Source organism: Triturus cristatus, chromosome 3_1 (assembly GCF_964204655.1).
Source record: "Triturus cristatus chromosome 3_1, aTriCri1.1, whole genome shotgun sequence".
Classification (NCBI taxonomy): Eukaryota; Metazoa; Chordata; class Amphibia; order Caudata; family Salamandridae; genus Triturus; species Triturus cristatus.
In genome coordinates this window covers 459,265,574-459,289,310 of record NC_140583.1, presented here as the reverse complement: position 1 = coordinate 459,289,310, position 23,737 = coordinate 459,265,574, and the positions used below count along the sequence as shown (strand labels likewise).

General features: G+C 46.1%; 1 protein-coding gene across 2 annotated transcripts in view; it reads left to right on the top strand.

Annotated features, from left to right (window-relative positions):
- HOMER2 (homer scaffold protein 2) overlaps nucleotides 1-23,737 on the top strand; it is a 511,148-nt gene that overhangs the window by 295,682 nt on the left and 191,729 nt on the right. For both annotated transcript variants that reach the window (XM_085644272.1, XM_085644271.1), the window contains exons 4-5: nucleotides 8-100; nucleotides 8,826-8,959. In XM_085644272.1, coding sequence (XP_085500398.1) covers nucleotides 8-100; nucleotides 8,826-8,959 — 227 coding nt within the window. The remainder of the gene's footprint in view (nucleotides 1-7; nucleotides 101-8,825; nucleotides 8,960-23,737) is intronic.

Below are 23,737 nucleotides of genomic sequence, written 5' to 3'. Positions count from 1 at the left end.
GTTTTAGTTTGCAGAAAAATTTCAAGAAGTGAAAGAGGCTGCTAGATTAGCCAGAGAAAAATCTCAAGAAAAAGCAGAGACCTCAAGCAATCATTCCCAAGTAAGTTGTATGGTAATAGAGATCAGAGCCTGCAAGATGCCCCTGCTATCAAGATATTTTCCTGGTAATACAGCAATTTTCAAAGGCGGGAAAGAAGGGGGAAATATTGAGGTCACTACTGTGGCGTTCTCTCTATATTATCCACCATGTTCTCTCTAGGTGCACCTCCAACACAAACTAAATCTGAATGTTGTAGAGGGACCTACCTTGAAACTTTGCTTTTAAAACACAAACAATTGTTTTTATGATAAATACAGTCTTAATTGTTTTCTTCTTTGGTTTCATTTAGATCTTATGATTCAGATGTTCTGGCTATCTTGCGTTTTGCACTAATCTTGCCTACTCAGCGCTGTATTAGTAATGTTTGCATTATGAAAGTCTCAAAGAGCTATCTACACCTTTCTATCATGCATCTAGACTAATGGTTCTTTTTGAGATATACAAAAGTTCAATACACTAGTATTAGTTTATGTCGAACTTTGCATCGTGTTGAAGTTCCTTAATAGGTTTTCATTTAACACCCAAGTTTACAAGCTAAACCCCAGTGGTGTATTTTATTTACTCTCCCTAATGTAGCGCTTGCTCACTAATAAACTGTATCACTTCATGTAAGGTTGGTCGATTATTTAGTACTTTGTCAATTTAGTGTCTTATCTTCCGTTGTTTAGATATCAGACATGGGTAAGGGACAAAAAGGCATTAATTGAAATGTTGGCAATATGAATACATTTCTAGTGCTTCTTTCTGACTTCTCATTCTATATCCTCACATGTACTAAGGCAATATCCACCCGTTTTGGTAACATTTAAAAATACATTGAAATCTATTATGTCAGCAAGTATATGAGGTTCTAATTTTGCTTCTTACTAAGGGACTAACCTATTACACCAGAAATGAAAAGAAAAGCGGTTAACACATACATATCTAACTTGTGATAGCTGTTTCAAATTAATAGCTCTTTTCTATTCATTTGATGCCCAAGATATGGTCCTGAAAGGTATACACATTATGCACATTGCATGCATCCCAACATTTAGAAGAGGGGAGTGGGAGATTAAGATAAAAAAAAAGAATCCGGAGAATGCATTTCTCCATTCACTTCTATTGAAGGAGAAGCAATGTCGGGCGGAATACAGTCTAAATAGTCATTTTGTGCTTCAAAAATGGGGAGCCTCCCGCCTGAATCGGGCGGGTTGGCATCTGACATTGGCCCGCACTGTTCATTTTATTGCTGACTGTTTTCCTTTCGGCTGTGTTCTGATGTCTTCTGTTTTGGGACAGTTTAAATACTATTCAGTGCAGGAGGCCAAAAACATGCCTTGGTCCCCACGACAGGAAGGCCGCTGTACCTGTAGTAGTGTCTGTTAATTGCATCTTTAGTTTGGTGTGCAGTAGGTCGGCCACAATAACAGCAGTTGTACATGTGACCCTATACTCTGCGGTGTTAGTCCGTGGCGTCTCAAAGAGTTTGGCGTCTTCCAGTAACAGGACGTCGGTCAGATTTGTAGTCTTCATAGTTAGTTTCGTTTATTTTAAGCTTATTCATTTATTTATTTTGTGTATAATAAGGGGAGATTCAACCTTTTTGCTATTTCTGATAAGTCCTATATTTTGCAATGGTTGTGCTGCTTCTGGTTTTACTGCTCAATTCCTGTTTGTACTTCTGTTTCTTCAGCCTGTAGGTCAGAAATGCCTGTCAAGCATATGATTGGGCAGATTAACACAATCTGTTTTTGCTGGGAACACAAGTGGGGAAAGGGTACCTTATGGCCCAAAGTAGTTGAAGGCAGGGAGATCAGTGGCGGCTGGTGACATTTGAAAGTGGTAGGGCAGAATAGTAGACTATTTGAGGGCAGTGGCAGCTGGTGACATTTGAAAGTGGTGAGTTGTACAATTTTTGCCATACGAACGACCTATGGGGATTCGGGTGGTGGGGGCGAGTGGACAAATGGTGCATTTTTAAGCACATTTGAGGAAGCAGGAAGAATAATTAAGCAATACGATTTAATTATTTAAGAAATTGCCAATTTTTATGAGCTATAAAGGACACTTTGCGTATGCTGATATCATTTACCCATATTAACTTTTGAACACACTGATACACTTGTAATGATTTTAACTATACAATAAATACATTCATTGACTGCAATGCTGTACATCAATATGATGACGCTATTTCCTTACATTAATTTTCTGTTTTCATGCAAGAAACACCATTTAAAAAAAAAGTGCAGAAAATATGAATGCATTTCAAGTAGTACTCTGTATAAAAAATGCCTGCATGTAACAGCAAACACTTCCCATGTTATCGTTTCCCAAAATTTTCAGTAGAAAAGCCATCCCACGTCGTCAACAGAGGCTTCCAAGTTATCCGGTATGGTCAGATTATCAATCCCTGATTAACTGAAGTGGTCAGGACGTTCATGTAATGGATTCGCCTGCACTAATGGACTCCGTGGATCTGCGCAATCAAATAAACTGTGGTGCTAAGAGTGGTTTAAAGCAACACACAACATTCAGCAAAGCATGCATTTCTGTCCAGACCTCAGGCTACTTTTGACTTTTTATCAATTTTTTTTAGGTCTGGCCTGACAACTTTAGCTGCCTGCCTGGCTCGTGCAAATAATAGTACATACATACAGAGAGGGTCTGTTAATACTGGTCGGTTCAAACAAGGCTTGTGACTCTTATTTAGATTAAGGTACACCACATACGTTTTTCAAAACACAGAAAATATGTTTAAAGAGCAAAATGACTTGCTGCAAAAAAAGCATGGAAAAGTTAATAATGTAAAGCCACATAGCGTATTTTAAAAGGAAACCAATACCTCGGGCCTAGCGCCATGCTCTGAGACACCTGGAATACTGCACTCCACCAGCACACCAACACCCGCCAAACCCAATGGAACATCCCAGTGGTCTTCTTTCTGAAGATACTCCGATGGAGGTAACACCCTCTCCATCAGGCAGTGCAAGGTGCACGCTGCACCTTCACTGGACAAGCGGCTACACAATCTAAACAGATGCAGCTGCGAGGTAAAAACGTACAGAGGGGAGTCTGTACACACAGGTCAGCGAAAAGCTGCTGTTGTGAGACACTATAGCCTTTTAACTATCTCTGGGTTCCTTTGAGCACTAATCTCGGACCACCTGCACGAGCGGTTGCTAACAATTTGCATCACTGACCACGACCCTCGTCCTCCCACAATCAAGGCGCAGCATATTTCTCCCTCCAGGAATGTCGACAGGGTTGGATGTGAGGGAGTCCCCGCGAATAAGAACTGGGGGCTTTGATCTATATTAAATATGATAATGTGGTGAATACCTGCGAGTAGCATGTCTCTAACAAGTCCCAGGTATGAAAATTTAAGGAATTAAAGCAAAGAGAAAAAACCGAGTCGCCCAGGAGCGCACAGTTATGTCAGGCGAGGTGGCCAGGATTCAAGCCTCAAATAATCAAGTTTGCTTTTGCTTCCCGATCGTGTCTTTCTTCGCGATTCTGCTTCTTTAGCCGCGGGGAGGGGGGGGGGGGAGGGGGATCGCGCACGGGGGGGGGAATGTAATATTTTTTTTAAAACTTACCTCACAGCCGGTCCACGGGTCTACGCCACCTCTCAGACCTCTGCTTTCCTGCGCGCCTCCACGAACGGCACTGGAGGGGCCTACCAACCCCTCTCAGCCAATCCTGGCGCTGCCAGCAGCGCCAGGATTGGCCGACGGCACAGCTTACGCTACGCCCGCCGCCTGCCCATTAGGAGACCGAGGGGCTCCTAATGGGCATGCGCAAGCCAGTGCAAACACAAGTGCGCATGACTGGGCACGGGTGAAAATCCGCTCACCTTCCCCACTCATGCGCACTTGTGCTGCTGCCTGTTGCCCCATGTCTGACACAATCATGTCAGTCAACATGACGCCGGACCGCCCACCCCCTTCAGACTCTGAAGGGGGTGGGCGGTCCAACGTCATGCTGACTGACATGATTGTCAGTTGGTTCTCCCTCGGCTGCTCGGCATCTTTAAACTTAAGTAAACTGATTCAGTTTACTTAAGTTTATAAACGCCGAGGGAGCTACGGGCGGGGGGGCTACGCCCCAACGCCCCCAATGGACGAACTGGGAGATTAATCAGCAAATGTATGTTGTGTCGTCCTAATTCCTCCCAAACATTTCTGTGAATAATTTTGTTTCATTAAGAGGTTGAATGCTTTGTGTCTGTGATGTTTCTTTTTTAATGGACAACCGACATGATAGTTGTCCTGTTCTTGCATCTTGCATCAGTCGAAGTACCCCAGTCTCTATAACCTAAGCTATTCCACTGAACGAAAGCAGGGATGATAAACAATTTTCTGTGGCTTCCACATGTGAGCAACACAGTAAGTATTGCAAAAAAGGTGTAAAGAAAAAAGAAGAGCAAACATTACACAAATTGTCTATATTGATTAAACAGGCTTCCTGCAGAAACTCCTGATTAATGTGCTACTTGAAATAACAAGCGGTGCAGAGACAATATGTCTTGGCTGGAAGAGGCCAAGCTGCTGGCTTTGTCAACGCTTTTTAACACTGCATAGGTCAAAATGCACGTGCAGGCATGACCAGCAATCTTGCAATGGGTTTTGTAGGGATAGCCAGGACGGGTTCCCCAGCGGTCTACAGCGCCGGGACGCCCCGTTGCTGGGGCAGCTGTGCGCTTTACAAGTCTACAACATTTACATTTACATTTACATTTATAAAATATTTTTTTTTTTAAAAGATGGCCGCCGTGCACATGTGAGTGGTGAGGCATGGTGGCCAATTTTAATTAACTGTTCTAACGTGGAAAATGGCCATATTGGGATGGTAAACTGAAATGCTCAAGAACAACAAGTGTCCATGACAAACCAAAGAGGAAGCTAGTAGCACAGTGCAGGTGCTAGGCCCGTATGAAAGTATAAGACGTAAAAAAAGAATTCTAGCACTGGGAGAAAGAGGGGGATGGGGATGCGAAAAAAGAAGCTAGGATCCCAGATATCACTTTGCAGATGTCAGGCCCTTGTATGAAACCGACACAAATAAGTGCATTGTTAAAAAATATAACCTGGGCGGTGGCGCAAGGTGCCTTTGCAACATTGGAGGGTGAAGTGTGAGTGCACAGCAGGTGCCTTCAGCAGTTGTGCACACAAGTAAGTAAAAGCATGCACTCAGTGGCGTTAGGAAACTTGAGGGGACCCCCTGCAAAGAACAAGGAGGGGCTCCCCTCTGGACTCACTTGGGAGCTTAGGCTTGGTACAGTGCTGAGGGGGCCCACTGGAGCTCGCCCCCCTGCACTGCGGGCCTTCTTTGCGCCACTGCATGCATACAAAACAGAGTCCCTGAATTATGCAACCGGAGGATATAACATTCAATCAAAAAAACTGAAACCGTAATACTTCTGAGTGATAAAAACACAAGGAAGGGGGAAAGCCATCAAATCAAAAGCAGACGAATGAGATAGCCAACAAAGCCATCCAATCATGAGCAAGGGACTGACCCAAAGCCCAGCCTAGTGCTTAAATTGAGCCAGCGGTTACTGGTGCTGGCACCGGCACTTAATTATCTACACCGGCACTAGTGAAAGTCCACCGCATGGTAACACTATCTGTCAAATTTGGAAATTAGCACAAAAGTGTTTAGTAAATCAATTTACATTACAAATGAATAACGCCTGGCACTCACACTATTATATATGTGGGGTCTTTAATAGTCTGTATTGTCACACTTGTAGGAGTGTGATGGTTAGTAATTGTATTGGTTCCGTCATCGTCTGCACTGGTGGGTACAGGCTGCAGTGGCCTCTCGAAGCGCCCTTACACTTACATTTTACAAATTAAACACTGGCCCCAGTCTAAGTATATGTGTATTTATTGGAAACAATAGGGCCTGCCAAGCAACAGTTGAAGTTGTCTTTAGCCAAGACCTAAAAAAATACCCCATTCAACAGTTACTGTAGGGAGACGCACATGTCTATGGCAGCCATCGCAGTACCCGCTCAGCTGACATGACAGTGGTCCTGTCTTTGAGATATGGAATGTTAGACTGACCTTGGACAACTTGTGGTAGCACAGCACCCGAGATGGGTGGTTAAAATTGCCAAAAGCATTTCCCTGGAAGCAGGAAATACTGCTGCTCACGAGTTGCTGCTAGTGGACAAACGCTGCCCAATTAAACTCAGCCATTGCAGCCTGCATGCAGACGTCCTGGCCACAGAGAAAGGAACGGAGTACACAGTGTCGAAGCACATGCTTCGGAGAAAGAAGGTCTGAATAAATGAGGCAGATGGTCATGTTGCCGTGAAATGTGTTCTTTCTTTTGTGGATCTTTCTGCATTGTCAGACCAAAGATGCGCAAGGAACCCTGTTAGAAAGCGTATACCTATCACAGTACATTAACAGATGCACCTGTATAGTAAACGTACACTTATTAAATAAAATATACACATCATAAAAGTATGCTTTTTTTCATTGGTTTCATACCCATATAATTAGAAATTATGAAGTGTAATATCTGTTTGGATCATTCTTTTATGCCACGATGTTCATAGTCTGGTAACGCGACTTTTTTGTCCACAACCTGGAGTTATTTTCCAAGATTGCCACTCCTGTGTAACACTGAAAATGATGAGATATATGTTGGGTCTGAGAGCATGAGGAAGCCCCACTCCCGACATGCATTGTAATTGCATTTATATAGGGCTTACTACCCCAGACGAGGCGACTAAGTGCTTTTTTGGCAAGTAGCACGCTACTCTGGAACCTTAAAGGATTAGTAGTGTGAATTAGCATTGTGAAATATGAAAGTAATTTGAGTGGTGGATATGTTAGTCAGATATTTGGATTGAAAATGCCCGCCCTGTCTCTGTGGCACATGCCCACGATCCTAGACTTGGAACGGCATTACGGCCTTCCATAGAAAGGTTTACTTAAGTTCGACCTGTCACTTCCACTGCCTTGAAAAAGCACCAGCCTGCAACCAATAGAGGCAAAGCATGTTTGGTTGTCCTCAATCAGATTACCAATAACAAAAAAAATCCAAAAAAATAAAGCAATGGTTACACCTGCGATGTCATGTTGAAAAAGATCACTTTGCATACATTGTTTTTTTTTTTTGAAACATTTTTTTATTGTTTTCAAGACAACAATGCAATACAAACCCCTCCACCCCCACCGTCGAAAGGAGAGCGTTACATTTATCAGTGTCGCCAAATGTCCAGGAGCTTAATCCTCCTTCCCAGGTGGTCCCTCCCCCCTCCCCCTCCCACCCCATGTCAGTGTGCCCCCCTCTGCCGTCTCCACTCCTGATGTACCCTTCCCCGACAATGAATCATGTACGGGTGCTCAACCGTCCCTAGGAAACCCAGGCTTCCCACACATCCCGCTACTTCTAAAACGTCCAGCACTCACCATTACTCCTCCTCTACTCCCCACCCACCGCGTCCTCCTAACTTTGCATACATTGTTGCTCCCATATTTTAATTTGTATTTACTAGCATCTCGAAGTAGAGGTCCCTACCTGAGGCTCAAAGAATGAACAAGGCAAAATCAATGAATTTCGTTCTGAAATATCATCCAATCAAGTGTGAGACTGGGGGTTCTTCTTTTTCCAAAGTTCTTTTTGTACCTGGTTCTCGCCAAATTGATATTCAAATTAAAGCAAACAAAACTACCGGCCATTAAATGCATTTTTCTCTGTGTTGGTAGAGCAAAGAACCTCAACTTGTTGATGAAGGTAAACCGATCAACGATAGTCATTTACAAAACGAGCCCAGTAGGAAAGACCTTTAGGTCAGGCCCCCACATCATGTAAAGGGACCACTCAATAAGGCAGCAATTTCAAGCTCCAGATTCACACTCGAGTCCTAACAAAATCATAAAAATGGTTTATTCCATGCTTTATTTATACAATTCATGTATGACATAAATGATTGTACATGTAATGTTTTAATGTATAATGTATTTGTAAAACACATTTAATCGAAGTTTTTATAAATGTCCAATTATGTTTTTGTGAAGGCAAATATACATGTCTAATTGTACATAGTGTACAGCACATGAGAATGTCTTTGGACTACTGCAAGTGCACAAGTTCTTAATTATTTTTTCCATTAAGAAACTATGTTCCCGATGGAGAAACCCCTTCTCTCATACCCCCATCACTTTTGGGGGTGTTCCATTCCCATTCCTACTCTGTAAACATACTTACATTTGCTTACATTTGCCATTAGCCAGAATACATTTTATCCGCCTCCAAGGTTACAAGGAGTTGTCAAGGCTTTAATGAATACCCACAGACTCTTGACGTCATGGACATTTCCAAACGTTAGAGGCCATCTTCTCCATGGAATGCCCAGATATCTCCTACACCGTCGCTTAAGTGCACCATAGGGCTTGAAATGGCTAGGAAAACAAACGGTATATAAATGCTGATACAATGCAACACAGTTCAAAGCTGCAAGTGTCTCAAACGGTAGTGTTCCTCACGCACATGATTGTTACTCTTTCACGTCCGCCCCTTGCACTCTCTCTGTGAGAGGAGTTCATGCTGTTCACAATGTTGTCTTTTAGCAGTCTCCGGGCTCACCTGTGGTGCGCATGCTCTCTACGCCCTGTGTGTTCGGTGACAGCCACAGTTGTGTGATTTCGGAGCACTAGCTTTAACATTAGTCAGAAATAGTTGCTGCTTCGTTTTAATATTGTTTTACACCATTTTGCTGCAGGAATCGGGGCGTGACACCCCTTCTCGGGCATCGAGCGTGAATGGAACGGACGACGAAAAGGCTTTCCATGGGGGCCCAGTCGACATGGAGTTGAAGTCTGAGAACGACAAGCTAAAAGTTGCGCTGGCACAAAGGTACTTTTAATTCTTTTTAGTGTGTGTAATAGGTGTCTCTTTGGGCTGCCTACCTATGAACTGAGTTAACTTCTGGCTGCTGGGGGTCACTGCCCGTACCCTGAGTTGGCAGAGGTTCAGGTTCGTGCCCATCTATAGATCGGTCTCTACTTTCTCCAGCTGCCAGGTCCGTGGAAGGCAAACACGTGCATTTGCAACAATAGTAGAATCCCCCAATCTCTTTTATTGTGAACTAGAATGCGGCAATGTTGTTTACACAATGAATTTTTTAAATTTTTATATAGCAGTGTGGAGGATGAAAGTAATAAATACACACGAGAGCAGTAAAACCTCTAGCCAGAATTCTCTTAACTTATGTTGTAAAGTCTGCCTCCTGTTTAGACTAAAGGCCTCACTTGCAATGCTTGGTAGAGTCCTATCTTTTCTTGTACACAAGCTATGAAGTGAGGGGCTAAAATCTATCCTGTGTTGCACAAAGACATAAAACCTATATTTCGAGGGGAATACGGTTCTTTACAGTTACGGTACTACATCAACACAGTTTAATCAACAATGTCTAAGCGGTGAGTTGGAAGCTTGCAAGATGAGCAAACTAAGGTCCCCCATTCCGCTCCCACCTTCAAGAATAAAGTAATTCGAGTTATGAATTTGTGTAACATATCTGAGAATTCTCGTCCAGTCCATCCTTGGTTCCATCATGGATTGCTGTTTGCATTGAATGTCCAATGCAACAGACCCATCTTTAAATTAGGGTCCTTAATAAGCATCTATTTGAAATCTCCAGATGTCATACATCTAATTTTCAATTTCTTCACTAGCCTGCGTTTCACATTTGTAATTTTTGTTACTCTTTGAGAGCTGCAGATATCACATCAGCAGTATACTCTGATCATCTTCATTAATGTACCGGCAACTAGTTTTGAGAGCCTATCGCTGTCATTACGCTTTCTAGGTATTGTGCAATAATTATTCTGCTGTTGATGACTGGTGTTCATCTGGTAGATTGTAACCAATGACATGACTGTGAAAATAAACCTATATTGTGAACTGCTTTTAAGAGAGCGACAGTGTGTAGGACCTCTACGTCCCCTCGCCATAGGACTCATGAGTGAGAAGCTTGAGAGGCAAAGAGATTGGTCGGCGCCAGTGTTAAACTCCTTGGCGAGGTGGTTGCCAAATATTTCCCACTCTAGTTTAGCAGTATGGCAGCCCATGTTTGGCAGCTGATGGGAACCGAGGCAATATCTACTCGCCTTCAGAAGACTCCTCAAGGCCTGGCTCTTCGAGCAGTAGCGGTACCCCTAACCCCCCCCCCCCCCCCAGCGCCTGGAGACCCTCACGGGTAAGTAGCGCGCTTTACAAGTACCCTGATTGATTGATTGATTGACGATCACGCATTTGAATCATAAATGCTCTGATCTCTGCCGGTGCTGTCTGCCAGGTCTTAAGATAACACACCACCAGCCTGGAACAGAAATGAAAGGGGTATGTGCGGCAGATGAGCCTACTAGAATCTTCAAGATGCATTGAGTAAAGTCCCATTCAGGATCACAGTGAACTCTAGCTTTGTTTTGTGGTGACTTTACCTTTGAAACTGTAGAGGTGAATAACTTATCTTAGTGTTTGTTGTATGTTTTTTGTTTCTCATGTTATCGTGAGCTCTGGACTTTCTAGCCCTAGGAGATTAGTGTCATGAAAGTTCTTCAGTGCGACTTCCTAAAGGTTTATATAACTTTGGTCTCAACAAAAATGTAAACCATTAAGAGCATTTGTCATAGCCATTGCTCTGCTTCATGATATATTTACATCAATATGTGATCAGTATATGAAAAACAAATCCGGACTATGTTTAGATCTGACTTTGTTGATATTATACTCCCCTCCCCCCTCTTATTTCAAAAGGACAATGAGTGAATATTGCAGCGCATTTTGTTTGAAGATATTAATATGCACAGGCTCATAATTAATTTTACAAGATTGTATGTAATGATCTTGACACTAATTTAAGCTCTGATTGTTTAAAAGAGTGCAACATGGGGATGATGTACGTTTCATTTCATCAAGATGTCAAATTTCTAAATTTATAAAAAGAAATGTTGGTTCTTAACTGGCCTCATACCTATTTGTACCCCAATGTTTCGTCACTCAATGGATCACTTGAAAACAGCCGGTGGCGGCATAGGATTTGACACTCTTGGATGGAGGTGAAGATTATAGATGTGCCACCTCCAGTATAGCAGCAGTTGGGTTAAATCTTGTTTGCACCTGTCCCTGCAGCCACCCATTTGGATGCTAATACCCATGCAACAAATTAACTGGTAATAGATGGATAGTGCATTCCTGTTCACTCTGAAAGTGTAGCTCAGTGCTAGCCTCCAGTCCCCTTCTCGAAGTCTTTGTTGATATCACTGGATTATTTCTCTCTTAAGTCTGCTAAGGAGCACTTCAATATTTCAAGTACTGCCTGTGTAATAACGTTGCCTTCAGTGTAAACAGTGAATGTTGGGTTTCATGCTGGTTCCATTTCATCACTTTCCCATGTTAAATTGTAAATTAAAATATACGCTTTATGTATTTAAAAATTTACATAAGCTCTGAAAATGATTGGCATCTCTGATTGAAAAGCTCTCCCGCCAGTAAACTGTATTGGCATGTCTAGACACATTCTACATTTAAGGTTATCCTCCAAGTGTCTGTCCTAGCAATGCCATGCTGCTCATAAGCTAGGTGCTTTCACACTCATGTCTTCAGCTCTTATTGAATATGCCAGTCAATGTTTTGTCTTAGAAGTCTGATACGAGCGCATTAGTTATGTATTGTAGCTCCCTGACAGAAATTTGGCCCAAGTCACTGACCCGTCCTATCGAACATTGCCAGTAATGGTGGCACTTTGCATCCAGGGCAATAGCTGAACATGACTGAGCATTACCTCATTCTGCTAGCTTGAGCCTCCTGGGGAACGTCGCAGGAGTACATTTAAGAGTTCCAATTAGATCCGGCCAGGAAAGCAGAGAGAGAAATATACTGGTTAAAATAACGTGCATTTCCATAACAAATAGGCCTGCCATTTTATATATGAACAGCTTTTATCTGCAATCACAAAATTTTTCCAGTGTTTTATTTCTCCACTGAGAAAATATTTTCCCTTTTGAAGAAGCCCCTTTTCCATATGCCAACCCAGTTTGCCAGTGTTCAGGGTCATACCTGTGGCTGAAAATAGTTCGATTTGTAGCTGTTCCAAGACTTCGAGGGCATCCATCTCCTTAAACGCTCACAACATGCCCCTATCATAGGTTTTAATCATGTGCAGGATTGTTATTTTCATGTTATACTTGCATCCATGGGAATGGAGGAAGGAGAGGCTCAGAATGGCAAATTAGCAGAAAAGATAGGTTTTTAGACTCTTTCAAAATAGGTGAGGTGAGACTTGACCGAAGCGCCCTAGGAAAGTTGTTTCACAGGATGGAATCCAGGACACTGAAAGATTATTATTATTGCAGTGAAACATCTTGGCAACAGTGTTGTAGAAGGTTTGGTGGCCAATATAAAGGACTTTGAAGGGAATATTGTGGCAGGGAGAGGAATACTTCTGAAACCATCACCAAACATCCTAAGGTCAGACACTGCGGGCCTGATTATGATAAGCACATGGTGCCTGCCACACAGTGTAGGTATGTTCACAAACATAAATTTTTTTAATGGAAGCTTGTGCTGCAGGCCTTTTCTACCCGCCTCATAAGCTTCCATTGGAAAATGGATGTTTGCGACCACCCTATTGGCGGTCGCATCGTAATCATGCGATCGGAACTGCCAACCTAAGGTCAGGCGGTTCCAAACCGCAATGGTGTCGAGCAGATGAAAGTCCCACTGGGCAGTCACAAACGATCACTTTCCGATGGAAGCTTGTTAACCGGGTGGAAAAGACCCGCAGCACAAGCTTCTATTGAAAAATGGATGTTTGTGAACATTCCTGCGCTGCCTGCCACATGGTGCAGGGATGTTGAGGGGCCCCCATTGCGGAGGGCCAGAGGGAAGGGTGCCCTGCTAAGGACCCCCAATGTCACTTTACGCACTGAATACTTTAAAAAAAAAGTTTGTAATCTTTATTACAAGAAAACAACAAATACAATAAATGAAATGACCAAGCAGCATACCTATACAGGACATGGAAAGACTGGGTAGGTAGAATGACATGCCTACACTTCAGTGAACACTAGAACCTAAAATGTAATAAAAGAACAAAAATTAAAAGGACAAGTACTGCGGTTAGGATAAGGAAAGTAATGGAATGGAATGGAATGTAAAGTAATGGAAAGATCATCGCAGAAGAGACATCCGTCAACCACCAGCATAAATATACAAATGAGTTGAACAATATTAACAACTGCTTGACCTATTTAAGAATCCACTGATACAGACTTATAACATGTAACATTCACATAGTAATAGTTAGTCTTCAGGTATTCATTGATTTAGAGTCATTTTGCTGTCAGGCGGGAAGTTATGTAAACCGTGCCACGGGGCAAGTGAGGCTGTCCAGGAACATGCCAACAATAGCCAGGCTGAACAGACTGTTCATTACCCTTTGCAATACCCCCAGCTGCCCACAGGTTTTGAGCCCTGAGCTTTGGTGAAAACGGGGACTCTGCAGAGTTCTGCAGCGCTCCACAACAGCAGGAGCGACTAACATTATCTGAAAAAATGCATTCTAATGCCACTTCCAAGATGTGACTTGGAGGTTTCCATCACTTCTCCTCTACACTCGGAAAGGAATTTTATTGAGCTTGACTGAGTGTTCATGGATTGTAGTTTTGATTTTCGTAAGTTATTTTGAAGCAACATGGGTGGATGAGACCGAATCTTGATGGTCCCATTCTACTGGAACTGCTTTTCATCATGGCCATTTGGAGGCAGTGCTACTTACGCTAGTAGAGGTCACTATTCATTTCCTCTGGAGATGGCAGTTGTGGGGGAGCAGGATTTTTCATTTGCTCGGGTCATGCTGCTCTGCTGCCTTCACTTCCTCAGTAGCTGTCCCGATAGTTTGGATATCTGTTTATTCAGCAATTTGGGACCGCAACTCTCGTGAGCCTTCCAACCTTTCTGGAAGCTTGTAACACATTTTTTAGGTGCTTGCTGCCATTTTCCAAAGTATAAGAGAAGTGGCTAGTGAGTTGCATCTCTTGTGTTGTGTGACGCACCATCGCAACAGCACCAAATCACCAGGTCACGCTGTATGACCTTATGTGGTGGCCATCTTGGTCAACCAGTGTCTTCTATGTTATTTTATGTTATTTTAGATTTGTAAGGCGCAACAGCTACCAAAAAGGGTTTCCCGGCGCCAGCCTGAGAGGAACAAAGCAAGTAAAGATTATTGATCAAACAACCACATTTTTACAGATTTACGGAAATTCCCATAAGCAGTTTCATTGCGGAGCGGTATGGGAAGAGAATTCCACAAAGGGCCTAAACAGGCAAAAGAACAACCCCCCATGTGAGAAAGTCTGATCCTTGGCACCGAAAATGTCACCCGAGTAGTGGATCGGAGAGTGGGTGATGGCCGGTAAGAATGTACTAAGGCTTGCAGATACTGAGGGGCCATTCCGGATTTGATCTTAAACATATAAATCAAAGCTTTGAATTTGATCCGGTTCTCAGCCCTGAGCTAATGAAGGTTCCTCAGGGAGCCTGAAATGGAGGCCGCTCTGGGGATCTGACAGAGCAGTCTAGCAGCAGAGTTCTGCACCACCTGTAGCTTACGTATAACATCCTTGTTCGCCCCAAGGTAATGAATGTTGCCGTAGTCCAGTCTAGAGGTAACAAGAGCCTGGACTACGTTTTTTTGGGTAGAACTAGGCAGCATCCAGACAATTTTCCTAAGCCATTTGAAGACGGTAAAACAGGTCGCGGCCACCTTTACGGCTTGTTGACACATTGATAATTGGTCATCAATAATAAAGCCAAGATTACGGACTTGGTCAGAGGGCTGAGGCAGAGCACCCATTTCTGCAGGCCAGTGATGGGGGCCCCAGAGATCTTTGTTTTTCCCCAAAATCAGACCTCTGTTTTTTCACCATAAAGTTTGAGAAAATTGGTTTGTATCCACGATGCGATTTTACGCAACCCCAGCGGGAGAACACATGACTCAAACTCCCTTTCAGCGGAGAGAGAGAAAATAATATGGGTGTCGTCTGCATTGGAAAACAGGGACAACCCAGCCTCTTTGGCAATCTCTGCAAGAGGTCTAACGTAAATATTAAACAGCAGAGGACTAAGGATCGAGCCCTGAGGTACCCCATAGGGAGAGGAATGAGTTTTGGAACTGGCCGTAGGGGAGAACCTGGAACGTACGGTCAGTGAGAAAAGAAGTGAGCCAGTTGAGTGCAGGGCCAGCTACACCCAAAGAATGTAGAGCCTTCAGTAACACGGTGTGAGACACCGTGTCGAAAGCTGCAATCAAGTCCAGTAATATAAGAGCAAATGTATCTCCAGGGTCCAAGCGGTGTCATAACATTTCCGTGAATCCCAGAAGGGTGGTTTCAGTCGAGAAACCGGCTCTAAAGCCAGATTGAGAAGAGTAGGAAATTTTGTTTCAACAAAATGGGATAGCTGCCCATTGATGTGTTTTTCTAGAATTTTGGAGAAAGCTGGGAGTAGTGAAATTGGCCGGTAATTAGCGGGCTGTGCAGATGGCGCATTGGCCTTCTTCAGCAAGGGAAGGACCATTGCATGTTTCCAATCTGGGGGACAATTGCCTCCTGTAAGGAGGCATTAAGGAGCTCCATGATAATCGTAAGTAAAGGCAGCTCAAGCTGCTGCAGCACTGAGATAGGAAGGGGATCACAGGGGGAGCCTGATTTAATGCTTCCTAGGTGCTTCTTGAAGGAGTTCATATCTAATGGCGACCAGGATTCCAGTTTATTAGCGGATACTGAGGCCTTACCATCTGTCATCATTAGTACTAACTTCTTGTGGTAGTGTAGATGCTTGTTGGATGGTGTTAACCGGCTTATCATTCAATACAGAGTATATTTTTTCTACTTTATTAAGAAAGAATTTACCCAGATCACATTTTAATGCATTCAGGCTGGGGGAATGGGCTGAGTTTCTGAGCCAGATAATTCCTTGACCACCTTAAACAAAATCTTGGAGCGGTTCTCTGCTCTGGCAATCGTAGAGGAAACCTATTCAGCACGAGCAGACCTGCCGAGCGAATGATAATCTCTTTTGGCTCTTTTATAGGCAAGTTTGGTGTCAGACGCATAGTCCCTCCTCCAGCATCTCTCTCCAAAATCTTGCATTTAGTTTTCTCAATTTTTAAACTCTCGATAAACCAAGGGGCTGGGGAGCTATGGTTGTTCGTCCTCTTGATTGAGGGTGGAAGACCAACATCAATGGCTTTCAGAATCCAGTTCTGGGTGGCACCCAGGGCAGTGACAGACATTTGTTTGAAGGTGGGAACATTGGCAGATAAGAGCTTATTAAAAGCTTCAATGTCCCGTGTTAGACCTGGCACATTGGCGTCGGTCTCCCTTCTATTTTTGCTGTTTCCTCATGTGTTTTTGCTGGTGTTAGATGCTTTGGGCACTGTACCACTGCTGTCCAGTGCCACAGTGCAAGTGCTCCTTATTGTAAATTGATGTATGAATTAGTGATTCCATGTTTGGTTGGTTTGGTTTTCCTGTCAGACCCTAGTACAGTGCACCAGGAGTGCCCAGGGCAGATGATCCAAATACTGCGGGTAGGCTTGCAGCACTGGTTGTGCCACCCACAGAAGCAGCCTGTAAAAGTGTGTCTAAGGCCTGCCATTGCAGAGCCTGCGTGCAGTCTGGTACTGTCATGCTGACTGGGCAAGTGCACCCACTTGCCAGTCCCTAAACCTTCCCTTTTCTTCATATCAGCCACCCCTATGGTAGACCCAGGGGCAGGGTGCATTGTAAGTATAAGGTAGAACATGCCCTGGTGTGTGTGGCATGTTCTAATAGTGAATTACAGCCATTTTCCTTTTTCACTATTGCAAGGCTACCTGTTCTCCATAGGCCAGAATGGGCAGTTTGATTATTACATCTTATAATCCTAACCTGCCTCTGCTAGGCTGTGTATTCCTTGTCTGGAGTTTGAGTGACAGGACTGGGGGATTCCAGGAGACCGGGTGAGTCAGCCAAGTGGTGAATAGAGAGATCTGCATCTAGATGGAAGGGAGGAGTTGCACCTGGGACGTGAATAGGGCTGTGCCTTCCCTCCACAGTGCTGGCTCCACCTCCTGTGGTGTGTCTGATGTCTCTGCCTTGCACTCTGAAAGGAAAGAAGGAGTCATGTAAACAAAGTGCTCCAGGACTGACCAGAACTGGTTTGGACTAGTCAAAGGCCTCTCTGCCTTCAGAGAACAAAGAGAATCTTAGTATAAATATTGGGACCCAAACCCAAGAACTTTAGATCACTTTGGGAAACAAGAAGAAACCTTTGCTGAGGAGTGGAACCAGAAGAAACTGAGGAAAGACTATCCCTAAGCTGAAGTGCTGCTTGGGGAATTGGCCTGCAGTGGTTGCCTGACTGCCAAGAAAGGAGAAAGGACTTTGTGTGCATTTTCATTCAACTTGTGTAAGGATCTCCAAGGGCTTGGAAAAGAACTTGCCTCCTGCTGAATTCTCAGGGGCAACATACTTCGACCACCTGCTACCCAGAGTTCTGTGGAAGTGCCTGCTGCTGTTTTGGGCCTTCTGAGGGACTGCGTGTCGCAAGGAGCTGGAAGCGCAACTCTGTCACAGCCGCTGCCGTCGCATCACTGAACAAGGGTGTCCCCGCTGTAGCTGTTGCATTGCACCGCGAGAAGCGTCCCGCAACACCGAAGAAGCGTGTCGCAGCCGCTGCATCACATCACTGAACAAGGGTGTCGCCGCTGTAGCTGTCGCATTGCACCACATCACGAGAAGAATCTCGCCTCGAGGAAGAAGCGTGTCGCTGCCGTCGCATCGTGGATGTCGCCGCTGTAGCTGTCGCATTGCACTGCATCAGAGAAGCACCACGCATCCACGGAGAAGCGTGCCGTCGTCGGAGCTGCTGCCATCACATCTCTGAACAAGGGTGTCGCCGCTGCAGCTGTCGCATCGAGCTGAAGCGTCTTGCGTCGTCGGAGAATAGTGTCGCCGCCAAAGCCACTGTCGTCGCATCACTGGACAAGGGTGTCGCTGCTGCAGCTGATGTATCGAGTCGAGTCTTCTCGCAACATCGGAGAAGGTGCCGCATCAGGAAGATCTTCACGTCTTTATTTCTTTGCACCAAACTTTCTTTGCACCACCATCGTTGCAACACTTTCGTTGCCCTGCGTGTCGCATCTAAAGGTACATTGACTCAAAGTGTTGCATTGAAGATCTAAAAGAGAACTAAGCTAAATTCTGCCATTTTTAAAGTAACAGTATTATGGAATTTTGTCGTTTATGGTCTTGTGTTAAATCTATATAAAGAATCCCTTATTTTTTATATAAAACCTGTGTGGTGTCCATCTGTAGTGTTGTCACTTGATCACTGTATGTGTTCACAAATGCTTTACACACTGCCTCTGAGATAAGCCTGTCTGCTCATGCCAAGCTACCAAGGGGGTGAGCAGGGGTTATTTTAGGAGTGTACCCCCTTACCCTGACTAGAGGCAAGGGTCCCTATTTGTCACAAGTGCATACCTGTGCCAACTAGAGACCCCCAAATCTAACATCCAGTTTTCCCCAGTTTCTAATTAGCTTTTTGGTGCCATAAACAGCAATAGACTGGCTCATCAATGTCTCGAACCAGAAGCTGGCCGCAAAATGGTCTGACCAGCACAATGACAAGGCTGAGGAGCGTATGATGTTTTGTAAGCTGGAGAAAATGGGGTTCAATAGGTGGCCTGCCACATGGGCCAGACCGGAGTTGCAGAGTAGAATATGAATTGCTGCCAAGTCAGAAATGAAAGTGGTGCTAAAAGAACACTTTGGGTCCTCCAAGTGAAGGTTGAGGCCACCCAAAATGGAGAAATTGGCAGCATTAACGAGGAAGGGGGTAACTAACTCCAGAAAAGATAACACCCATAGGCCAGACTGCCCAGGAGGGCGATAAACCAGTATGCCTGAGAAGGTAAATTGGGGGGTTAAGGCAAGCTTGAATAAGGCAGCTTCGCAGCCCATAAAAGGCAAACCTTCAAATTTACATGTGCAGGACTTTTTGTAAATTATAGCAATGCCTCCACCTAGCTTGAGATCCCGGTCTTTCCTGACTATGGCGTAGTTAAGCAGCAGAGCTATATCAGGCCCAGAGCTCATGTGCAGCCATGTTTCAGTAAGAAAAATAGCGTCTGACTGTTCACTAATCAAAAATTCGAAAATATCTGCTTTATGTTTCGGGAGTGAACGACAATGCTAAATAAGGGGAATTCCTTGGTAGGTGTGATACTGCCTTTAAAAAGAGGATTTATTCTGTAAGTTGGTAAAGGTACTATTAGTAGAGGTGCTATGTTCCTTGCATAACTCTATTTGAAACGAAAAGTCACAACCTGGGCAAGAAATGTCACCTTCCTCAGGATGGAATAGAATACATTCATGGAACAGCATGTTACGGTGCTTGTGAAGCTGCTTTGAGGAATAGCATATAATCTTCCTACTGTTTGGACCAGGGGTCGTGGTCCCTGGGCCCGGTCGGGTGCGTATGGGCGCAGACGGGCTTGCCTTTGGCGCGCCTTCAGCGTGCCCGCTGCACGCATTTGTTCTGAGGCCATTAAGTAGGGTGGAGACAGGATGTGGTGTGCAGCAACCAGAACGCTGACCGGGAGGAGCGTGTGGCAAAAGGAAAATGGCCATGAGGGATTATCAACTGCTACTAACAAGCAAGTATTTACAAAGTATTCAAAAGTTAACGCAACGAGCCAGAAACTCCACCCATGGAATAAAACAAGCAAAAGGTATTTTTGGCAAGCAATTGCTGACTGACTGAGACAATAGCTGAAACTTCGTCATGTATCTCATACTTGCATTGGGCATTTCATTATCTGTAAGAACTTAAAGCCTACTCTGTGTTTCCATGCTCTTTATATTCTCATATTTCACTACTACATTTCACTACCTATTTCTGCTTTGAAAGTTGCCTTGCTCTACATAGTATATGTTCACAATAACTGTGTAGCAGCTCAAACTTTCAGTTTAACTCTCCCCTGCAGTCATTGTTACTTCTCCCTGGAGAGCCACTGATAAAAATAGGCAAAATTGAATGCATATATTTTAAAATATATTTTGGCTATGGAAGAAAATGCCTCAGATGAAAAGTCTCCAAGTAGGAAAAAAAATACTTCTTCGTACTCTAAGTCCACAAGTATTGGAAATTGATGGCCAAATTGAATGGAAAATGAGATGCAGGACTCCGGTTTTATGAATGCACTGGATGACTAGAATTCATACTTTCAGCCAACTGTTTGCATGGCTATTGAATTTTCATTTCTTTCATTACAAACAGGGCATTATTGAACACATGTATTACCTCCCAACATTAAAAAGAAAACTAGCAGTTTCTTGTAAATTGTGTACACTCCATGATGGTCGTATAAGAGATCAGGGCATTATGCAGAATAAGTGCTAGAGAACACATTAAGTGCGTGTGATAGAGGGGCTATGGTGAGAAGGGGTATTGTTGAAGGGTGGTAGTGAGGGAATCCGTGGTGGTCATTGGGGAGGGAGCCAACAAAGATTGTCATATCAGGTCCCACAAGCGCTGAAGCTGGTCCTGATTCTTCTTGCAAGGGAATAGCCATTGTAAAAAATAAAAAAAAGTGATCTATCTAAAAGATGTGCCAAAGCGGCATCAAAGAGCCCTTCTTTACAACTGAATAAAACATTCACCATATTGACGATTTCTCAGTTATTCCTCTAAAAATAATTCCACAAACCAGATTTGGAAGAACATATCAAAATCTCTGGTTAAGAAACCAAAAGTGACAGGAACTTTCGGTGTTATAAATGCAGAAGCAAAATCATTATCCTCTAGCAAAGTCAAAGGTTTTTTGTGGACATGTGGATCGTTTCACCAAGAGCTAGTCCTTGCCATAGTGAGAAACAAAATTGGCAGTATTTCACTATCAGGACATGTAAACGGGGCGTGGCCGAGCCAGCCAAGATGGCGGACTCCTATCCTTGAAGCTCCTGCCCGGCAGCCCGTAAACCCCACAATCCTACCTGCCCCGGGCGTCCATCGCCCCTGAAAAGGAGTGCACCGGACCCGGCGATCATCGGGGACCCCTCCGACCCGCAACCAGCTCCCCGAGACACCAGCCGGAGCAACGCGGGGAACCCCGGGCGCGGACACGGACGAGCCGCGTTCAAAATGGCGGCCATGAAGGAGCGGAGCAGCGACGGGACAGCGGTGTGTCGGCGCCCCAGACGGCGCGCTTGACCCAGTAGCAGCGGCCCGTGAGAGTGCCTGGGAGAAGCGCGACAGACGGGGCCCCGGGGGACGGCCTGGGTGCTCCGGCGGCTCGAGGGGCGATCGGACGGGAAAGCGCGCCCCCTGCCCTCCACCCCCGGTGACCGCGGACAGACGACAGAAGCAGAAGCAACCGGGCGGGAATCGCGTCACAGAGAGGACAGCCAGAAGACACGACCCGCACATCAGGTGAGCCCCCGATTGGGGCGAGGGATGCGTGGTGACACCTGGGCCCCCACCCCCCCCACGTACTGTCGCAGGGAGAAGATTGACATAACACCCGACGGGGGTGTGGGGTGCAGCCCGCAGTTCTTGAGGGCCCGGGCCGAGAGTCCCTAGCCGCAGCCGCGGTGGGCGTCTGAGCGACAGAAGAGGTGTGGAGCCCCAGACGAGGTCGCTGCAGACGGTGGGGAGTGCGCCGTCTCTCGCCTGGCATAGTCGTACGCACCCCCCTGGAGTTGGGGAGACAGTCGGACCAGAGGGCAGAGGAGGTGTGCGAGGCCAGCGACGTAGGCACCACGAAACTAGACGATCCAAGTGGGTCCTGCTAACAGACGAAAAGGCGACCGGGGGGACTCTCTGAGCCCTCAGGAGAAGGGTTCACTGGGATTGGGGCCCCACGAAGTGGATACGCACACATCCAGAACGGGCCGACGGCCGCTACCGCGAACCGGAAGGGGCGCAGACGGCGCGCTTGCTGCCAAGTCAGCGGGACGAAGCCGGATGAGGGCTGATCCTTGAAGAGTCACACCGGCGGGCAGAGCGCGCCTGCCGGACCAGCTAGTGTGTGGCCACCAGTGAACGATCCCCGAAGAGTCACACCAGCGGGAAGAACGCGCCTACCGGACCAGCTCGTGTGTCCACCAGCGCACAGAAGAGCCCATAGCCGCGGTGAGGGACCCCCCCCCCTACGATGGGTCGCCAGAAATCGGCGGGGGCGCCACCGGCTTCTCACCAGTCCAGGACGACCGAATCGATGTCGGCGAAGCCTCCCCGTTGCCCCGGGCCGATCGAAGAGGACCCCACGACCAGAAAACTAGACCAGGTCCTGGCAGCCATAGAACACTCTCGAGTGACAATGGAAGGGAGATTCGGCGAGTTGTCATCAGACCTGGGCCTCCTCCGCGACGACCACAGGAAACTGGCGGACAAAGTGGCACAAAGCGCGCACCGTCTCCAGATACTGGAACCGCAGATACAAAAGCAAGACAACACGCTCCAGGACCTACTGACACGGATAAGGACACTGGAGAACAAGACAGACGACCTAGAAGGGCGTTCCCGACGGAGCAATATCCGAATCATGAACCTGCCGGAGGGAATCGAAGGGCCCGACCCGGTCAAATACATCTCTGACTGGATCGCCACATTCACGCCAGCAGATGCTCTTACCGCGTTTTTCTCCGTGGAAAGGGCCCACAGAGTGCCAGCCCGCAGACCACAGCCGGGCATGCCCCCTCGTCCTTTCCTGCTCAAACTCCTCCACTATCAGGACCGCGACGCCATCCTGCGGGCGGCCAGGCAACGGGGACGGCTACAACTAGAGGACAAGCAAGTCATGCTGTTCCCGGATTACTCCCGTGCGGTCCAGTTACAACGGGCCACCTTCCTGGCAGTAAAGCGGACCCTGCGCTCGAAAAACATACAATATGCGCTTCTCTTCCCAGCCCGCCTCAAGGTCATCTATGGAGGCGAGACGCACTTCTTCACAGACCCGGGGGACGCGGCGACATGGGCGGAACAGCACGCACAGCACCCCGGACATGACCCCGGCTCTCGCCCGAAGACTACGCCCGGGCGCTCAGGCCGCCGGACCCGAAGGGTCTCCTCCACGCCGACTAGCCGGCGCACAGGAAATACCACCGCCAGCTCCCCGGACCTAGCACAGATTATTGCGGAGCGTCGGAGGGCTCTCCAAGCGGTAGCCACACTGAGTCCCCACGACAGAGGATCGGACTCGGAACGTGGCCCTCACATCTTTAGCTCAGACGACGAAAAGAGCGCAACGCCAGGATCACGAGAGGGCCCCCTGTGGTGACCCCCCAGACTGCGGACACGCTCATCTGACAAGTAACCCACGGATAGAATCAGCATTACATTGAGCACGCCCGGCTGCGCAAACCACAAAGAACAGACTAACCGCTGAGCCCGACATCGGGCAGGACATTTATAGTCATCAACGATGTACGGGCCGCCACCAGAGCGGGAGTCGGCGGCCATCGGATCCACCACCCCCGTGGTTACGAACTAAAGTCACGCCAAAGCTACCAGTTTGGGCCCATCGCCCTGCGCGATGCGCCCCCAGTATTGAGACTGTTTCCCACAGTTGTTGCAGTTCAC